The sequence below is a fragment of the Mus musculus genome, chromosome 14 (genome assembly GCF_000001635.26).
Source record: "Mus musculus strain C57BL/6J chromosome 14, GRCm38.p6 C57BL/6J".
Taxonomy (NCBI): Eukaryota; Metazoa; Chordata; class Mammalia; order Rodentia; family Muridae; genus Mus; species Mus musculus.
In genome coordinates this window covers 8,427,879-8,446,218 of record NC_000080.6, presented here as the reverse complement: position 1 = coordinate 8,446,218, position 18,340 = coordinate 8,427,879, and the positions used below count along the sequence as shown (strand labels likewise).

General features: G+C 42.7%; 1 protein-coding gene and 1 long non-coding RNA gene across 8 annotated transcripts in view; one reads left to right on the top strand and one right to left on the bottom strand.

Moving 5' to 3' along the window:
• The window catches only part of Cfap20dc (CFAP20 domain containing), a 235,166-nt gene extending 220,118 nt beyond the window's left edge, over window positions 1–15,048 (top strand). For 3 of the 6 annotated variants that reach the window (XM_006518106.4, XM_006518107.1, XM_011244773.3), the window contains 2 exons: window positions 3,269–3,363; window positions 14,501–15,048. In XM_006518106.4, coding sequence (XP_006518169.1) covers window positions 3,269–3,363; window positions 14,501–14,613 — 208 coding nt within the window. In that variant the 3' untranslated portion in view covers window positions 14,614–15,048. Of the gene's footprint in view, window positions 1–3,268; window positions 3,402–14,500 lie in introns of all 6 variants that reach the window. The other 3 variants (XM_030248079.1, XM_011244772.3, NM_028934.3) reach the window with 2 other exon arrangements.
• Gm41095 overlaps window positions 1–18,340 on the bottom strand; it is a 67,936-nt gene that overhangs the window by 822 nt on the left and 48,774 nt on the right. The gene's annotated exons all lie outside the window — the stretch shown is intronic.

Genomic DNA, 18,340 nt, shown 5'->3' with positions numbered 1-18,340 from the left:
CTGTTCATCACCAAGGAAGTCAGGACTGGAACTCAAGCAGGTCAGGAAGCAGGAGCTGATGCAGAGGCCATGGAGGGATGTTCTTTACTGGCTTGCTTGCTTGCTTCTCTTATAGAACCCAAGACTACCAGCCCAGAGATGGTCCCACCCACAAGGGGCCTTTCCCCCTTGATCACTAATTGAGGAAATGCCTTACAGTTGGATCTCATGGAGGCATTTCCTCAACTGAAGCTCCTTTCTCTGTAATAACTCCAGCTATGTCAAGTTGACACAAAACTAGCCAGTACACCCACCTACTCCAACAAGACCACACCTCCTAAGAGTGCCACTCCCTGGGCCAATCATATACAAACCATCGCATGTAACTTATACCAGAATAGACACACACATGTTAGATTAAACTCTAAATGGATCAGAAATCTAAATTTTAAAAATGAAGCCAGACAAATAACTGGAAGAAAACATGGATGGACTTCTAAAAAATGTGGTTGTAGGGGAAAGTTTTCTAAATATGACTCTAAGTATTCTAAAAAATAAAAAATAAATGATTGGTGTATTTGACTACCTGAAAATAAAAAAAGCATTTACATGGGGGGTAGTGGGGAGGGTCTAAGAAAAGACAAGTGACCAAACAAAAATAAGAAACTGATAGGTAAACACACATATGTATGCACATACATGTATGTTTCTTAAATGGTCTTATACATGAAAATACAATCAAATCCACTTACCCTAAGAATTAAGACAAGTCAAAATTACCTTATGAGAGCGGTTCTCATGGACCAGACTAGGGAGAATTTGAAAACCAAACATGGTATCCTTATAATTTTGCTCTGGGCAAACTGTCATCTTGCACATTGTATGAGAGAGCAGACAGGTGTTGAGGGGATTGTGTAGGGAGTTTGTCAGTATCTGACAGTGCCAAGTGTGCCTTTTGTTCCAAGACTCTCACGTATGGGAACTTACCATAGAGGTACTTCCACATTCATGGACAAGAAAGGCCAGGTTTTCACCATATCGCTCATTCCAGCTACAAGTACTGACAACTGCCCAAATGTAGGACAGGGTTGGAATACGTGGCAGCAGATGGGCATGATGAGGCATTGTGTAGCTCTAGCAAAGCCGGGGAAAGAGCTCTGTAAACGACGGAAGAGTTTCCAGGACATATTAGTGCTACAGGCTGAACAGGACGATGACACTGTTCCTTTCTCCTGCTACCTGCCTTTCAATACTCTTATTAAGAAATGAGGTCCCAGGGCTGGTAATTTGTAGATGACCTCATGATTTTCTATAGTACAGGAAATTTTTGGTCAGCTGTAATTAAAAGGACTAAATAAAAGGTACTCACTAGAAAATGTCCCATTAGTTTGAATGTCTGTGACAAATCCTTTCTGATGTCTTTAATGTGTTATTATGAAATTCAATTACACAGCAGGTTCACCTCGCCTATTTCAGCAACCATAATCTAGGGATAGCTGTACGCAGTGATTGAAAGCCTCTTAAAATATTACAAGTAGGAACTGAGTAATTTTTATGTTAAAATGCTGTACACTGGGAGAATGAGTGGCTTGCAGAAGAGAAACCTCACCTTTGTATGGGTGAATACTGAGCTATGTAAGAGTGGTGAGCATGCAGCCATCTCTTACTGGTTTGACTGGTTAGGCCACCTCCCACTAAGCTTACCACTGTAGATCAGGACACAGAACAGGCTTTCTTGATCAGAATATCACAAGTGAAATTTACTGAGTGATAACTCTGTACCCAGATCCATGCCAAGTGGGGTTCGTCTAATTCTGTGAGCAAAACTCTGAAAAGTTACAATCTTTCTCCTTTGTACAGGTCAAGCTCAGAAGCATTAAGTGATTTGGCCAACCTCTTACTGTAGGGAACAGGGAGCTGGCACTGGCCTGAGAGCTGACAATCTTTGCTTCTGCTTAGAACCACTTCCCACTGTAGAACTAAGTTCAGAAATTTAAAGCCAGGCAGTGGTGGCGCACGCCTTTAATCCCAGCACTTGGGAGGCAGAGGCAGGCGAATTTCTGAGCTCGAGGCCAGCCTGGTCTACAGAGTGAGTTCCAGGACAGCCAGGGCTATACAGAAAAACCCTGACTCAAAAAAAAAAAAAAAAAAAGGGAAGGAAGGAAAAGAAAGAGAAATTTAGGAAGAAAATATTATCATAAGAACATTGTCCTGCTTAGAAGAAAGGGGTAAACAATAAAGGGTGCTAATATCCATGCAACAAATAGGATTGACATTGGAAAATCCTTTCCATTCCCTTCTGCCTAATCAGCTTAGGAGCAGATTTAGGGATGAGAAGCATTTGACTTGGACCTTCTAGATAGCACCATGTGAATTGAACCCACCCAGGTATCTAGTAGGCGGGCACAGGAGACTGAGAGAGGAGGCAGAAGGGCATGGAGGTGGTCCAACGCCACAGCCAAGGCTGACGTCTGCTCAACTCACATGGAGAACACTGCCATCCACATCATATATAATGTGTCAAGCTTTCTCACCCCTGATCAGAAAGAGCATCATCGCTGCTGTATTTCATCTGCTTTGCTGAAATAATTTCCTTATGGGGAAAAGGTATACAGGATGGTGAGATGTCTCAGTGGATAAAAGTTGTTGCCTCTAAGCTGGAGGACTTGAATGTGATCCCTGGGACACACAGGGGAGAAGAAGAGAATTAAACCCTCCAAGTTGCCCTCTGACCTCCACATACACACCTTATACCCACAAATAAATGTATTGAAATGTAAATGTACTATGTTTTTATTGCAAAATAATAAACTTTTCACTAGTTCTCATCTTTTATTTTTGAGATTACAATAGAATTACTCATTTTCCTCTTCCCTACCCCCCTCTAATCCTTTCCACATTCCTCTGCTTGTTCTCCTCTAAATTCATGGCCTCTTTTCAATAACTGTTCTTATATGCATATATGTATATACACATATATTCCTCAATAAAACCTATTTAGTCTGTAAAAATATTATTTGTATGTATATTTTCAGGATAACCAACTGATATGAAGAGAAATGGTTATCGTTTAGCCTATGGTTTTAATCAAGCAACTCATTGGTTTAATGTTCAATCCCTTATTAACCTCTTCACAAAACTATTACATTCTCAACATTTTTCTTGCTGAAACATGAAGGAAGATAAAGTGTTCCCTTGCAAGCCCCAGAGAAGTGAAGCCCAAGGGCAGCATCAAGTCCATGAATGGGGCTGCAACCGTATGGCTCACTTTCTCTCTCTCTCTCTTTAGAGACTGGCTGAACATGTTGAGCCCACCCATTGTCCCTCCCAGTCAGCAGCCAGTGGAACAGTCTCTCGACTCCTCTGCAAGTCTGAGCGTGCAAGGTAGGAATGCAAGAAATGCTATACATAAAAAGATAAAGGTAAGTTCAACCACAAGAGTCAGTCCCTCAGAGACACCTCTGCCTTCATACCTACCATACAGGCTAAACTATAGAGATGAACTGTCCCTGTCCTTCTGAAGGCTCAACCCAGTGTGGCATACAGTTGACATCTCTGTCAACCCCCATGTAATTTCCACCTGTACCACTTCCCACTGTGTAACCACTTGTGAGTGTTAATTGCCACCTCTACAATTCTCAAACAAAGAAACAAACTAAAAGAATCTCTGTTGACAGCAGTGGTTAGGTTGGCAGGGGTAGGAGTTAGACTGAAGTTCACTCAAGTGCATAACCAGAGTGACAAATGACCTCCAGCAGGACTCTGAGACACTTTTCTGGGTTGAGTCTTGAAGACGGAAGAACACTACATCAAAAGTTTTGTTGCGGCTGTTGTTTTTAAGTGAAACTAATATAGATTGCTCCAACAAAAGTGCCAGGTCTCCTCTCCCCTGCTGCCCTGCTGCCCCAGGGAGGCAGGGAAGCATCCGTTTCCTTCAGGTATGGAAAATTGAGTATGAGAGCTCATACATCTGACTTCTACTCTGTGGCTGCCCAAGGGATGGAGATGTCTCTGTGATTTACTGTCTGAACTAGATTATGCCCCTCAAATTGGAAGTCTTTATAGAGGTGTACATTTATAATTACTTATGACAGAAAAACCGAATCTTGGCTGTCAGGAGGAGACCTTGCTGTGAGGGAACAAATAATATGTTATGTGAAGTGTCCTAAATAAAGCACGGGAACTGGGCACACAGTCCTTGAGCAAAGGTTATATATATGTGATAAGTGGCTATAGGGTGTCTTCAAGTTACAAGGCATAACTCACTTCTGACTGTAGGAGCTACATAATGTTGAAGGTAAACAAACTCCCACTGAAGACAAGTTTCACAAAATCAGGGAGTTGTAGCAACATGCTGGCCAGGGTTACCAGATCAAGAGCAAGTCCTCCTTGCTGTCACCCCACCCCCCAGCCCACCCCCGATTCATCAGCCGTGCACTTCCCTTCTTCCTAGGAGCCTGTACTTCATATATTCAGGAGCAAATGTTTCCTGTTTGTTCACCATCTCCCTCTGAGATATGTGTGGGTGGTTTGAAGTTAATTAATACCATCAAAACCACTGTTACCTACTTGCTTAATCTCACCATGATAGTGGCGAGATTTTAGGCAGCCTAGCACAATCTGCATTTAACTAGTACACTGAGATAGGGTTGCCATCCAATCCTGTAAAATATTTGTCAAAGAAAAATAATGTTCAGGTTTCCGGTTGGTATCATCAGAAGAGGAAGGCATGGCTGCAGTCATCTGGAATGCATCCTGGGATTCTGTCGCCATTCGCTTAAGTGTGCTGAAGCATTGTATTTAGCCCTCATACCACCATCATGAGGCAAGTTTCTGGTCTACCAGGAAATTAAATATCTCCCGGACTAAATCACTGTGTTTTTAATGGCACACAGAGAATGAGACTTCTGGCTACTATGTTAACCTTGGACTGTGTCCGCTCTCCCACCCTTGCTTGTTCAAAATGATTAACCGCAGTTGATGAGATCCAGGGACCACTGGGCCATAGATCTGTACATCTGGGGTCTCTGCATGTAACCTGCCACTTTATGGCCACCCCAGAGTCTTATGGAAACAGTACTTTGTTCACTATGTTCTCTCTCTCTCTCTCTCTCTCTCTCTCTCTCTCTCTCTCTCTCTGTCTCTCTCCCTCTCACTGATTTTTTTTTTATTCATTTTGTCTTTTTATTCCCAGTTAGCCTCGGTATGTAAGAGATTGCCAGTTTGCTAACTCACGGACCCAGATCCATGAGCGTTTTCTGGAAGGTTTAGGTTTTCCAAATTCTCAGTAAAGCAGTTCACAAAAGCTGAAGCCTGGGTTTCCCTCCTCATCCCAGGGTTTATACGTGTAGGAGACTTCTGAAATCAAACAGTAAGCAGTGGCCTCTACACTTTCTTTGCAAGCACTGTGATGACCTGACTAATGCAATTCTAGAAAACCTCCTGGGTCATACCAAAGGAAGTGCATGAGTTACGTCTGGCCCTGGAACCCAAGGGTCCTGTCCCTGCCCTATTCAGTAGGATTCCGTGTCCCTGCCAATTTGTGCTCAGCCAGAATATCTTCAGTATCTAAGCACCACCCTAAGTGAGCCATACACCTGGCTAAAACAGCATTGTGCTTACAGAGTTCTGTTCTGACCCTGCGGCCGACTGAAGGAGAACTGGCAAGTTCTTCATGGTTTCTCCTCGGCTATAATATGCTTGTGGAATATCAATTACCACCAGCACAAGTGCCCTTAACACTTACTCAAAAAGCGTTTTCTCCGAGCCTGTGTGAAATGTAAAATGGGAAGTGAAGATTTCAGAACTTACTCAAAAAAACTACCAAGCTGACCTTTTGAAAATGAACCGTACTTTGCTAGAAGAATGGTTGTCAATTTGTTTTTGACATTTGTTCCTTTACAGATATGACCCTTAAATTATTCATGCCTACCAGTTCCAACATGGAATAATAATCACCTCTCTCTTCAGCCTGTAGACCTCTCCACAATTCACAAAAAAATCTGGAGTAAGAAAGGCCTTCCAAGGGAAGATTGGCATTGTCAGAGTCTCATAAAAATAGCTCCCCTGCACGTTCTGTGTGGCAGTGTCACACGGGCCATTCAGCTGCCAGTCTCCCACAGGATACAGATAGACAGCTTATGCTCTTTGTATGCATCATCCAAAATACCATTACAGAATTCACAGAATCCTCACCACTCCTTATAGACAGGCAGGCAGGCAGGCAGACAGACAGTCGGACAGACAGGCAGACAGGCAGGCAGGCATGGGGTTATCCGTCCCCCATGAACAGAAGTATCCTTTCATAGTTACCCTGTTTACAGTTACATAATGTTTTCACACTTAACAATAAGGGTCTAAGAGGTCTGCTTCACTGAGCACCTGTGGTACCTGGTGCCTCCAGCAATGTTCTGGACGTAAGTAAACACTCTAGAACATTCTCACGTGCAGATGAGTGTTTGGTGCACGGGAGACACAGGGCAATTTGAGGTAACCTATGGATTTTCTTAGGCTTTATTTACAGTGCAAAGCAGATTCAGATGTGGTATCTGGTGGTACTCATGTAATCACAGCAGGCAGCCTGGGCTGTATAACAAAGTCTTGTCCTTTTTTAAAACTTTAATTGACTTTATTTTCAATTCCAGGATCACAGACATGTATTCTATCTTGGGCAGCAGTCATATTCTTTGTTTTTGATAAGTTCTTTGTGAAATGTATGCAGTGAGTTTTGATCATATTCATCACCTCGCCCACAACTCCTCCCACATCCACCTCCCCACTTCCTCTCACCTAACTTTGTGGGATTTTTTTCCCACCAAAGCCAATTTGTGCTGCCCAAATATAAGAAGATGTGTGGCCTTCCACTGGAATGTGGCTGATTTGTTGGATGCAAAACTCTTAGAAAACTGATTCCTCCTAGACTTAGGGGGGCACAAAGGAATCACAGAGCCAACCTCCCCCCAGAAGAGGGGATGTAAAATTGGAGAAGTAAAAGCAATAATAGGAATTTAATGAGGTTTGCCCTACATGACATGGGATTTTTCTGCGTGTTTCCACATTATGTCTCCCATGACAGTGAGGATAGGAGATTAAGTTGCCTGTATCCCACACCTAAACAAGTGGCTCTGAGTGCAGAGCCACAGGCCTGGCCATCTGTAGCTTGACCTGCACTCTGGGACTACCATAGAACACCCACTGAGGTTAGAAGGAACCACACTGTGACAGGTCCTCTCTGATGGCTTTTAGTCTACTTAACTCTCTTTCTATGAAGCTTTCTGAATTGAATAGCTCTCTTCATGGTTTCGGGGAGTGGGACAGAGGTCAACCTTGGGTATTATACCTCAGGAGTCATCCATCTTGTTTATTGAGACATGTTTTTCATCTTGCCATGTAGTCTAGCCTGGCCAGCAGGTCCCAGGGTTCTGCCTGTCTCCTGCTCCCAGAAACTGAGATGATGTCTTCTAGGGATAAAACTCAGGTCTTTGTGCTCACCATACAAGCATTATGCTATCCCTCCAATTCTCAACATCCCTCTTAGTTCTCTAGTTGGACCCCCAACTCAACCTCCAGCTTATAAAATGAATCATGGTCTTTCTATGATCTTCTAGAATACAGAGTCTCATCCACTTCTTTAAGGCAACAATTACCATTTGTTCCCAACTTAAACTTGAGGCAGAGAGATATTTTCTCTTAAACCACTTTCAGGAGCAGGGCTGTCTCTTGTATAGATCTCAGAGGTTCTGGGCTAGCAACATGCTCACTACTATAAAGAGGTGCCTTTCTTTCAGGAATATAAGTCAGCTCTCTAACTGAAACAAGCGCATGGCTGAGTCCAGAGCTCCCTAGTCCCTCTACTAGACCCATCCCTACTTATGGGGTACCACATGCAGTCCAGAATTATGTACAGCACAGAGGCCCAGCTTTCCTTACTCGTTAGCTCAGCACTGACACCTGGCAGAAGTCATGTTCCTGCAAAGCTGGACTCTGTAGGCTACAACGGTATAGCAAGGAGCCTCCCTCACATGTGACTAACCGAATTTGGAATTATAATAGAGACAACCTGGAAGGAATAAAGTTGAAATAATCCCTAATTAAACATCTAAGTCACATAGTGTGCCCCTTAAATAGCATCTTCCAGGTGAGACCTATTCAGTTATCTATACAGAGGATGCTCGGTTCCCAGAGGCACCTGACCTGTAATCATGTACATGGCTTGCCTTCCAAAGCAATACAGCTTTCTAGTGGAAGAGCCTTTCTGTCATTTCATCTCCACTCTTGTCCTTCTCTCTTTCCCCACAATGAAGGCACCCGTTTGCTGAAGACCAAAATGGAGTGTTTCCCAGGAGACGTCCCAGATGCTACAGTGCATGGACACCTCCCTACTCTGAGGGATGTTGGTAAAAGACTCTCCAGGCTCCTGGCGCTTAGCAGCGTCTTATCTCGAGTGCCATCCTTATTGACTCTCTCAGGCATCCGTTCCACACAGTGCCCCTCACTGGGAATCGCTTAAACCATAGTGCATTAATGCACACACAAATACAGCCAGTCATTCCTTAGGATCTATAGGAGGGAAAATGCATTATTTTTTCTTAATTCTAGAGGCAGCATCAGAAAAATCGAAAATCAACTAGAATGTCTTGATTCTGAGACATTGAATCTGATAAAGTAGTGTCCTTTATTTATTTTCAACCTCTAAACCTCAGCTTGAATACAGGTTTTCTATTATCCACAGTTAAAATGCATTAAATATAGATAATTAACATTTCTATTAATTGGCTCTCACAGGTGAGCTGAAGGGGACAGAGTTCGGGCAGCCAATACTGCTGCGTTCAGTCTGCTCTGCTGAGCTTGCTCCTCTTACTGCTGCTAACCAATTTCAGAGTAGATGAAGCTGAAAGTTTGTAAATAGATTATTATCTGAAAGGTAATTTTACTTCAGTAGAAACGGCTTTGTTCTAGGGAGAAGAGTAAAAATGTAATTTGGACCCCTGTCCAGATGCTCTGAGCCTGGTAGCAGAAAATGGTTTTATTTGTTAATTTGTCCTTTTGGAGTTTCTATAGCCAGTCTTTAAATAGAGCAATTTAGCATTTTAAGGGAAAAAATTTAAAGACTCTGCAGTATCCAAGAATATAATTGAAAATTACCCCATACCCATACTGGATAATTACCTTTCAAAACATTTCCCAACACTTGACATCATAGTGGCAATTGCTTAATGATATTATAATTTCATTAAGCAGAGATTTCTATGGCAAAATGATTAAGTTGGAGGTCTCAGAAATTAAATTCCAATAAAAACAAAACCTTTTATATAAGTTTAAAGTACTTATTTCAATGTAAAATTGTGCATAACCGTACCCAATTTTTGTACAAAATACCATTGTTGGAAATTTTAAAATTCATGCATTTAAAGTTTTGGCACTAAAACTCACAAAACTATATTAAGCCTATGGTTCTAATGCATGAAGCTTCCATTCTGTGGTTGTATGTATCGAGATGAATGCATGTATATAGCATTTACTGCTTTAGTTTATCTGCATTGTACAGGAAGATCTCTGCTAATGAATCAGCCCTTCCTTGATTTTTTTTTTTTTTTTGCAGTTGGGCATTAAAGGCCCATCACAGAGGTTATTCTCATCTTGAAAGATCCTCAGCTAGCTGTAAAATGTATTGAGTTTGACCTGTTTAACAGCACTAGCTTGCATTGTTACCGTCTTTAGTGCAGGCACAGAATACAGTGAACAACTACTGCACAGGCCCCTGTTCTCTTGCACTCAAAGGTTTATCTAACCAATGCGTTAGTAAAGACCAGAAATTAAATAACAGATCCATAAGCACCCATGATGCACTGTTGACCTTGTGACTTATGACTTTCATGTTTTCATGTTATATTTGATAGAACATTTGGGTTTCCTCTTTGAAACAGAAGTGATTTTTTTTTTTTTTTTTTGCTCTAAGGACTTTTAATCAAAGATGAATTTGTCTTAGTGTCCTATATAAATCATTTAGAAACATATGATGTCATTCTAACTCACTGTTCTCTCTCTCTCTCTCCCCACTTCCCCCCTTCCTCCCTCCTTCCCTCCCTCTGTCCCTCCTCCTTTCCTTCCTCTCTTGTAAGAATCAAGCAAATACAGTGTGGGGGACCAAGTAAGCTATAAGGAACATGCTCCCCTCTCGTCCAACACAGATAGACCATGTCCGCTGTAATGATGAGTGTCCTTGCTAGGTTCTGCTGCTGTGATTACTGACCATGACCAAAAGCAACTCGAGGAGGAAAGGGTCTGTTTCAGCTTACACTGAGTCAGTCTCTGAGGGAAGTCAGAACAGGAACCTGGAGGCAGGAGCTGATGCAGAGGCCATGGGAGTGTGCTGCTCACTGGCTTGATCAGCCTACTTTGTTATAACTCGAAGGACAACCAGGCCAGGGTTGCACTGCCCACAGTGAGCGTGCCCCTCCCACATCAGCTGTCAATCAAAAAAAATCACTGCAGACTTCCCCACAGGCCAGTCTGGTGGGGGAATTTTCTCAATTGAGGTTCCCTCTTTTCAAATGGCTCTGACATACATCAGACTGGGAAAAAAAACAGCCAGCACAATGTTTATAGCATTTGTTGAGAACTCATTGTATGGTGAGTATGAGCTTGCGCTATCCCCACTAGAAACCTGGCAGTTACTATTAATATCTCAATGTACACAGAATGGAGACTCAGCAGTGAATTTTCCCAATGTCCCATAGAATTGGGATGCAGAGCCATCTGCAGATTATCTAAGTGTCTTACCTCCTGCCTCTACAAAGCCTTTGGTTCATGCTTAGCTGTACTGATACATATAAATTACTAAAATATATATAGCTAATAGTTCAGAGTTTATCTCATTACTATCCTAAATAGTACTAATAGCCATTAAGTGGGCAACTGCCGTGTGCCCTGTGCTATGCATATTACCATATGCAACCTAGATTTCTACAAAGCCCTATGGCACAGACATTGTGATTACCAGTTTATAAATGATGAAATCAAGGCCCAAAGAGGTCCAAATGAATCTGAAGCTCACCACCATTCAGGCAGCCATCCCCATTCCCTGGGGATACAGAATTTGGAAACTACAGGTACTTTTAGCTCTTCTGGAGAAGCTCTTCTGGAGAAGCAGGTTTACCCCTTGTTAACCTTTAGTGGCTGCTTTGTTGGGTATAGTTAAGTCACACCCTTTGGAAAGCAACAGTCAGCATCTCCACAAGGGGAAAAAAACAGAACAGAACAAAAGCAGAGCCTCAGAGGCCATTCTTGAGGCAACAAAAGAAATAAAAGGAAAGCAAAAGTCTTTCTGCGATCTGTTCACTAAAAATTGTGCCAAGTAGCCATGTTGGCTACTGCTGTTAATCCAATGTGGTTGGTGACAGAGTCCATAACACTTGAAGGATGTAAACCCTGGGATGCTAAGGTCATAGGAACTCATCGTAGGGTCTCTGAATCTGGACCTCTGCAGCATGTAGATGCATCGACAAAATCCTATACAACTATTTCCCTAGCCTTTGCCCTCCCTAGAAGACATTTCCACTTACTGGTCAGTTCTAATGCTAAGAAAATTCCTCCTTGTTCTGAGCCAAAATGGGCTTCTCCAAAGCCCTCTGGCCTCCTCCTGGAGCCCACCAAGTCCTCTAGACTGCTCATGCCTATGGCCCTCCTCATCTTAAGGCAGGCAGGGCTAATGCCCCCATCACTGAGCCTATTGAATTCCTTACTCCTGACCCCTTAATAGCCTCTGTCATATTCATCAGTAGGTTTTGAAACACGAGAAGTCAGATTTGTTCTGCTTCCAAATTTGATATTTGAAAATGTAGGACACCTTTACATTTTTCTAGTCTGTCTCATGTTTAAGTTCCCAATTAAATGTGTGATTCCACACCCTTCACAAAAACATTAAGCATGGTGCTAAAAGCTAAATTTGGGCATATTAAGATTTTAAAGAGTGTATTTGAGCAGACAAGAACTCATGCATTGGTCACCATCAATCTGCAACCAAGTAGGCTCAAGTGAGAGCAAGAAGACAAGGAAACTTTCATATGTGCCCTGGAAAGCTAGCCCAGGAAGCTGCTTGTGAGAGACTGAGGAGGAAGCTGCTTGTGAGAGACTGAGGAGGAAGCTGCTTGTGAGAGACTGAGGAGGAAGCCAGCTTGAGGATAGGTAGAGAATTTCTCAGCCACGGGGCACAAGTCTGTTTGTTTGTTCTTACATTGAGCTGGGGCTTTGGTGTCTTAATAAGTAGGAACCTGGGCACTCGAGCAAACTCAGATTAACAGCCTGTCAATTCATTTCTGCAACGGGATATGAGAAGGGACACTGAGATTAAGCCGTATTACTTGGCTTTGTCCCAAACTCTGCCTCTGATTCCCTCCAAGCAACCTCAGATGGCCTATTCCCTTTGTAGGCCTCAGCTTCCTCGTCTGCAAAATGAATACCCTAATCCCTGCCTGTTCAACACAGTCGTAATTGTCTAAGGAGCTACTGCAAGAGAAACTGGTTCCAAACCATTAAGGCCTCCTCCAGTGAGGTATCAGTCAGCAGGGCAGATGCATCAGTTTGTCTTAGCCCTAGGACTGTTGGTGTGGAACTCACCGACACACATTCACTACACATGCCCTAAGAACAAACCTGTTTCCTGTAATCTTTTGTGCCTGGCACCCACCTCGGTGTCTGGCTCCAGAAAGGGCTATGTTTTGGGTGGTACAAATGCGATAAGCTGTAGAGTGGCTTCAAAGCCTTGCTCATCATGTGAACATATGCCTGTGGTCCTAACTCCAGTTTACCAGTGTCCTGATAGTGATTGTAACAGCTTGCCCTGATTTTCCTGATAAAATGCCCAGCCTCCCTCCACCACCTGATTATATTGTGAGCATTTAAGATCATGAGATTTTTGTGTTTTGTTTTGTTTTTGAAGTCAGGGTATTGCTGTGGCTAGGCTGGTGTAGAACACATGGCCCTGAACCCCCTGATTATTAAGTTATTATAACAGTTCAGTACCCATCCCAGTAATATAATAGGCTTTTATTTATGCCTTCAAGAAACATTTTGGGGGACTGGAACAATGGCTCAGTTCGTGATGTGCCTGCCACACAAGTACGAGGACCTGAGTTCCAATTGCTACACTCACATAAAAGTCAAGAATGGGAGTTCAGACCTCTATTCCCAGCACTGGGAGGTGAGGATGGCTGGGTCTCTGAGGCTCAGTGGCCAGCCAGTCTAGCCAATCCAGTGAGCTTCCAGTTCAGGGAAGAATACTGTCTCAAAATGTAAGATAGAGAGCCTTGGAGCATGACAACAGCCATTCACCTCCATTCAGTGCATATACACTCAAACACACACACACACACCCATGAACCATGCAGTTTTCCACTGAACCTCTGTCACTGCAGATCTTTTTCATGCTCACTGCCCAAGTCCTTTGAAATCTCAAGCTCACACTTGTCCTTGGTCCTTAGAGAGATGAGCTAACAAAGAGAAAAATGTCCTAAACACCTCTTTTACTCTGTGACTACCCTTATCTTTCTCACTCTGAAGGGAAAACACAGACTTTCTGAAGGAATCAGGACTCGAACGCCAAAGTCTTTAACACCATGCTGGGCACTGAGAGAACCGAGAAAGTATTCTCATAAAACGGTTTTAATTGCATACAACGTATCAGAAACCCTGCTAATGATTTAGGCAATGATGTTCCCTCCACTCAAGCCACCATCTATAACCCCATGGAGCTTAGACCTTCCTACCACTGAGAAAACTACAGCTCACCTAACATTTTCTGCTTTATGGATCTTAACTTTGCAAATGGCATCATTTAAATGCATAGTTTTTTGGTAGCCTTCTTAGAACAAAATGAGTGAAGACTCTATTTTGACTTGAACTCACTGCTCTGCATTGGACACAGTTTCTGGAACTCATGGTACTTGTGTTTTGGATATCATCCTGTGTATCCTGATGCTAATGCATGTGACTCTGCCATTTCATCCTCTTTCCTTCAGGCTCCTCTCTACAGCGTTTTGGGTTTGCTTGTTTCTTCTCATTCTATTTTATTTTATATGTAGGAGTGTTTTGCCTGCATGTCTGTCTATGTTCCATGTGTACAGTGCTCATGGAGGCCAGAAAAAGGTGTTGGATACCATAGGACTAGAGTTACTACAGGAAGTGTGAGCTGCCATACGGGTGCTGAGAATCAAACCTGGGTCCTCTGTAAAAGCAACCAATGTCCTTAACCCTGAGTCATCTCTTCAGCCCCCTATTTACTTTATATCCTTCATTGTGGAGCTGGCCCTTTGGGTCCCTGGCATTTCTTCTCAAACTTAGAGTGCTTGAGTGAATCCAGTAGTTTCTACTGTGGTCCTTCTTTCCAGCCTAACCTTTGCCTGCATAGAGAAAGCTCTTTAGAGAGGTGGTGACCCCACCCTGACTCCCTTCTGGGATTGCACTTACGGAATTCTGGGCCACACCAATGGCTAATGTCTTGGTGGTTTCCCCTTGTCCACAGGTGAAGAGGATCCACGTGTGGAAGAAGACGAGGAAGTGCTGACTCTGTTGTATGACCCATGTCTCAACTGCTACTTTGACCCTCAGACTGGCAAATACTACGAGTTGGTCTAGCTCCTTCATCGTAACAGCAGCGTGAAGTCCACAATGGGCACCGTGACTGGGTGTTGGGCATGGGGGCCCATGGAGTCAAAAGGAATGGAGAGAAGGGCTTTGTAAATAGCATTTAATGTTAAGAACATCTGCATTCTCTTTGTAGCTGAGTGCGTGGCTTTGAAAGTTGTGGAGGAATTAATACAGACACCAGATTTTAGGCTTTGAATTTGTTCTTAGTTGTTCATTCCAGTCCTCTAAGTCTCATTTCGTATACATTATATAAGCAAATTAAGAATTACTCATTCAAATTTTTCCAGTGTTAATCGATAATAAATGATGGCTTGATACACTACAGAAAGTGTATTCTTGTTTAAAAGATGTCTGAAACCTTTTTATGGCGTGTTTGTATTAAAAATAAAGTATAGAGGCCAAGAGAGTGCTTCCTTTTGTTCACCCTGTTGTCCTTACCACATTATTCCTAGGCAAGTTGCCATTGCTTTAACTCCTTGGAACCGTGAGCTGCTCAGACTTATGGATCAGGTTTGTGGGCGTGACCTCACTATGTGCTTTCAGTTCTCGCTCCTCCAGAGCTGGCCAAGTTCACAGCCTTGTTAATCATTAAGCTGCTTTGCACTGTAATTTTCTTTTACTCCTCCTAACTTTTACCACTGATCTTTGAATCTTAACAGTCTCACTCCATGGATCCAGATTTAACAAGGAGTTGCCATCTTAACACCCTTCCATTCCTCACTGCTTCTGTGACCCATGGCTAGAGAGAGCCAGGTGGCTTCCTTTGATCTTTAAGGTACATCAGAGCAGTTCTGCTCTTATCACAGAGTAGGAAGTATACTCATCCCATGTTCAAGTAGACGGCCTTGAGTCATGTGGCAAATACTTTAAGACTGAGAGGGAAAGTTCTTATTAACAGACAGGTTTTGTTATTTCATAAAGGTTTTTGATAAGGAGAACACCGTTAGAAATGGAAAGTTATTGGTGTGTGGATGGATTTAATGGCAGTCCCCTGATTTCATTTAATATTGCTCAATAGAGAAAGTACCTTTTTTCACAAGCAGATTTGGGCTCCTGTCCAAAGGATCATACATTATTTAAAGCCATGTTTGTGCTTGATAAGCTTTTAATCCTTTTTCTCAAATTATACTTTGTTATGAATTTCTCTCTCAAATATCTTCATGTTTACAAAATGAAAATGAATAAAACAAGGCTTCATAGAGCATGCAAAATTGCCAAGGACCGGCCTCTGCTTAGACAAGGGTTCTGAGGAAGGGGTATCTGGAAGCTGCCAGAAAACAACTGGAAGTGAAATCGTGGGTCCAAGTGACAGCCTATGTTCTGCTTGAGACAGCTTTCCAGACAGCTCTCTCTCTCTCAAGACATCTATCTCTTGCAATTCCACACATCTCTCACAAATCAAAAGCCCAGTCTTTTATTCACATATCAATGCAGTCATTACCCAAGTTCCCTTTTGATTGTCCCATGAATCAATATCCCATGACCCCAGCCCCCTGATTCTTAGAAAAGACAGCAAGAACATTTTTTTTAACATTGCAAATGAATTCAGAGACCTGCCTGCCTTGGTAAGCACAGACACTAAGCTAGTTGGTGGGACCTCACTGTGAGATCACCATTCCTATCATGCCTGGGCCTAACCGAGCTCTGTCCCAGGCTGACCTGGTGGATTTGGAAATTCCTTAACTGGACTTCACTTCACTGTATGAAGATTCTGTTGCCTGTTGGAGCCTCCTAGGAGCAGATGCTTGAGTGCTTCATCAACTGCGTCTGACTTGCTTAGTTCCAAGCATAGCCTGGACATTAGGGATTTTTGAAACCATGATTTAGCTTTGCATTCCAGGTTGGGAGTTTCATGAGTGGTTAGTGGCATAGTCTCTGTTTGCTTTCTAATATGTGCCGTCTATAGCTAGGACTAGTGGCTGCAAAGTGGTCACTCAGTATACATCCTAAGGTAATTAGGTATCAGTCTGGTGACTGATTTAGTTTCTTGTTTCCTTTAATCAGAATGCAACTTACAATGATTTATATTTATCAGTCTCTAAATTATTATTGAATTACAGATCCCAGTTAATAGGAATTATGAGAAAGCAACTGTCAGCAATGCACAGTATCACGTCAATGATTCAGTGTCCCTGGAAGTGATGAACACTCTGCCTCCTCCACCCCAGCATCAGCCTCCCTCTCTCCCTGTCCCATTTGTTTTCTATTGAAGGAAATGACTAACATGCATATGCAGACTTTGAGGAAAAGAACTTTGCCATATAGTATCTCTCCATATTTCACAGATTAACTTCATTCAAATCAGTTGTTTCAAGCACATTCTTGGGTTGGGTTTCTTTTTAATATAAACAGTTTTAAGAAACAAGAACAGGGGGTTGGCGAGTTTAAGAGCACTGACTCCTCTTCCAAAGGTCCTGAGTTCAAATCCCAGCAACCACATGGTGGCTCACAACTACCTATAATGAGATCTGACACCCTCTTCTGCTGTGTCTGAAGTCAGCGACAGTGTACTTATATTTAATAATAAATGAATCTTAAGAAAGAAAGAAAGAAAGAAAGAAAGAAAGAAAGAAAGAAAGAAAGAAGGAAGGAAGGAAGGAAGGAAGGAAGGAAGGAAGGAAGGAAGGAAGGAAGGAAAGAAAGAAAGAAAGAAAGAAAGAAAGAAAGAAAGAAAGAAAGAAAGAAAGAAAGAAAGAAAGAAGGAAGGAAGGAAGAACAGTGTCATCACAGAGTACAGAACTCAAAAAAATTAGTTAAAAGAATTCATTTTAAATTGTTCTTTGACTTTAGTTAAAGATCCAACTGTTAGAAGTTTCTGGGCTGTTGTATTTTAAACTGTACAATGACAGGAAACACAGAGGCCCATTTGCTTTGCTCCCTCTGCACACAGTGCCTCTGTCTTCTGAAATTGCTGGAATCTCTTGGAAAACCCTTCTATTAAGGTTGCGGTCTACCATGCCCAGACAGGTCCCCTGAGCTCAGCGCAAAATAGAGGACTCTCTTTCCCAGGAGGGCTTCATCCTCTCTGCCTGACCTTATCTGGGGAGCCTGAATCCCAAACCTGCTACCTGAGAAATATCACATAGTCCTTGGCAGAAATTACAGGCTCAACTTCCTAGAATGCCTTTCCATGCAAATGAGGTACTCCCAGTACCTTAAGCCTGAGCCAATGAATATTTACCCTAAAAAGAAGCCCTTCTCACTCTCCACGGTTTATAACCCGGGCCTCCCTCAAATCAAAAGCACAGGTTATTTCACTGAATATAATCTAAGAGAGCTGTTTCACTGAATACTGTCTAGAAGGCTTGTAACGCTGAAATCAAAGACACCCCCACCACCACCCTGGAACTCACAGCTGGACTCCCGCTACCCCACCTGTTCCAGACTCCCCTTCATCCTTTCCCACTTGGTGTGCATCAGTGCCTGGAAACCCCAGGGAGGAAGGGAATTCACACCATGAAAGTTCAGCATGAGCTATGTCCCTGTGTTTGTGTAGCAGCACCCACATTAGTCATTTTACACTCCAGGTAAGGTGGTCATAGAATTATTGACAAGAAAATTTAATTTTCTCTTTCTCCTAGTAGGCAGGTTGGGATTCAGTCATCTAGTTGGTCATAGCAAGAATGATCAAAGACTACTTCTTTAAGTTTCTGACCTTGCAAATCAGGTTGGAAAGCTAATTTCCCAGAGGCTCTCAGATGCAGAGGGCAGAGTA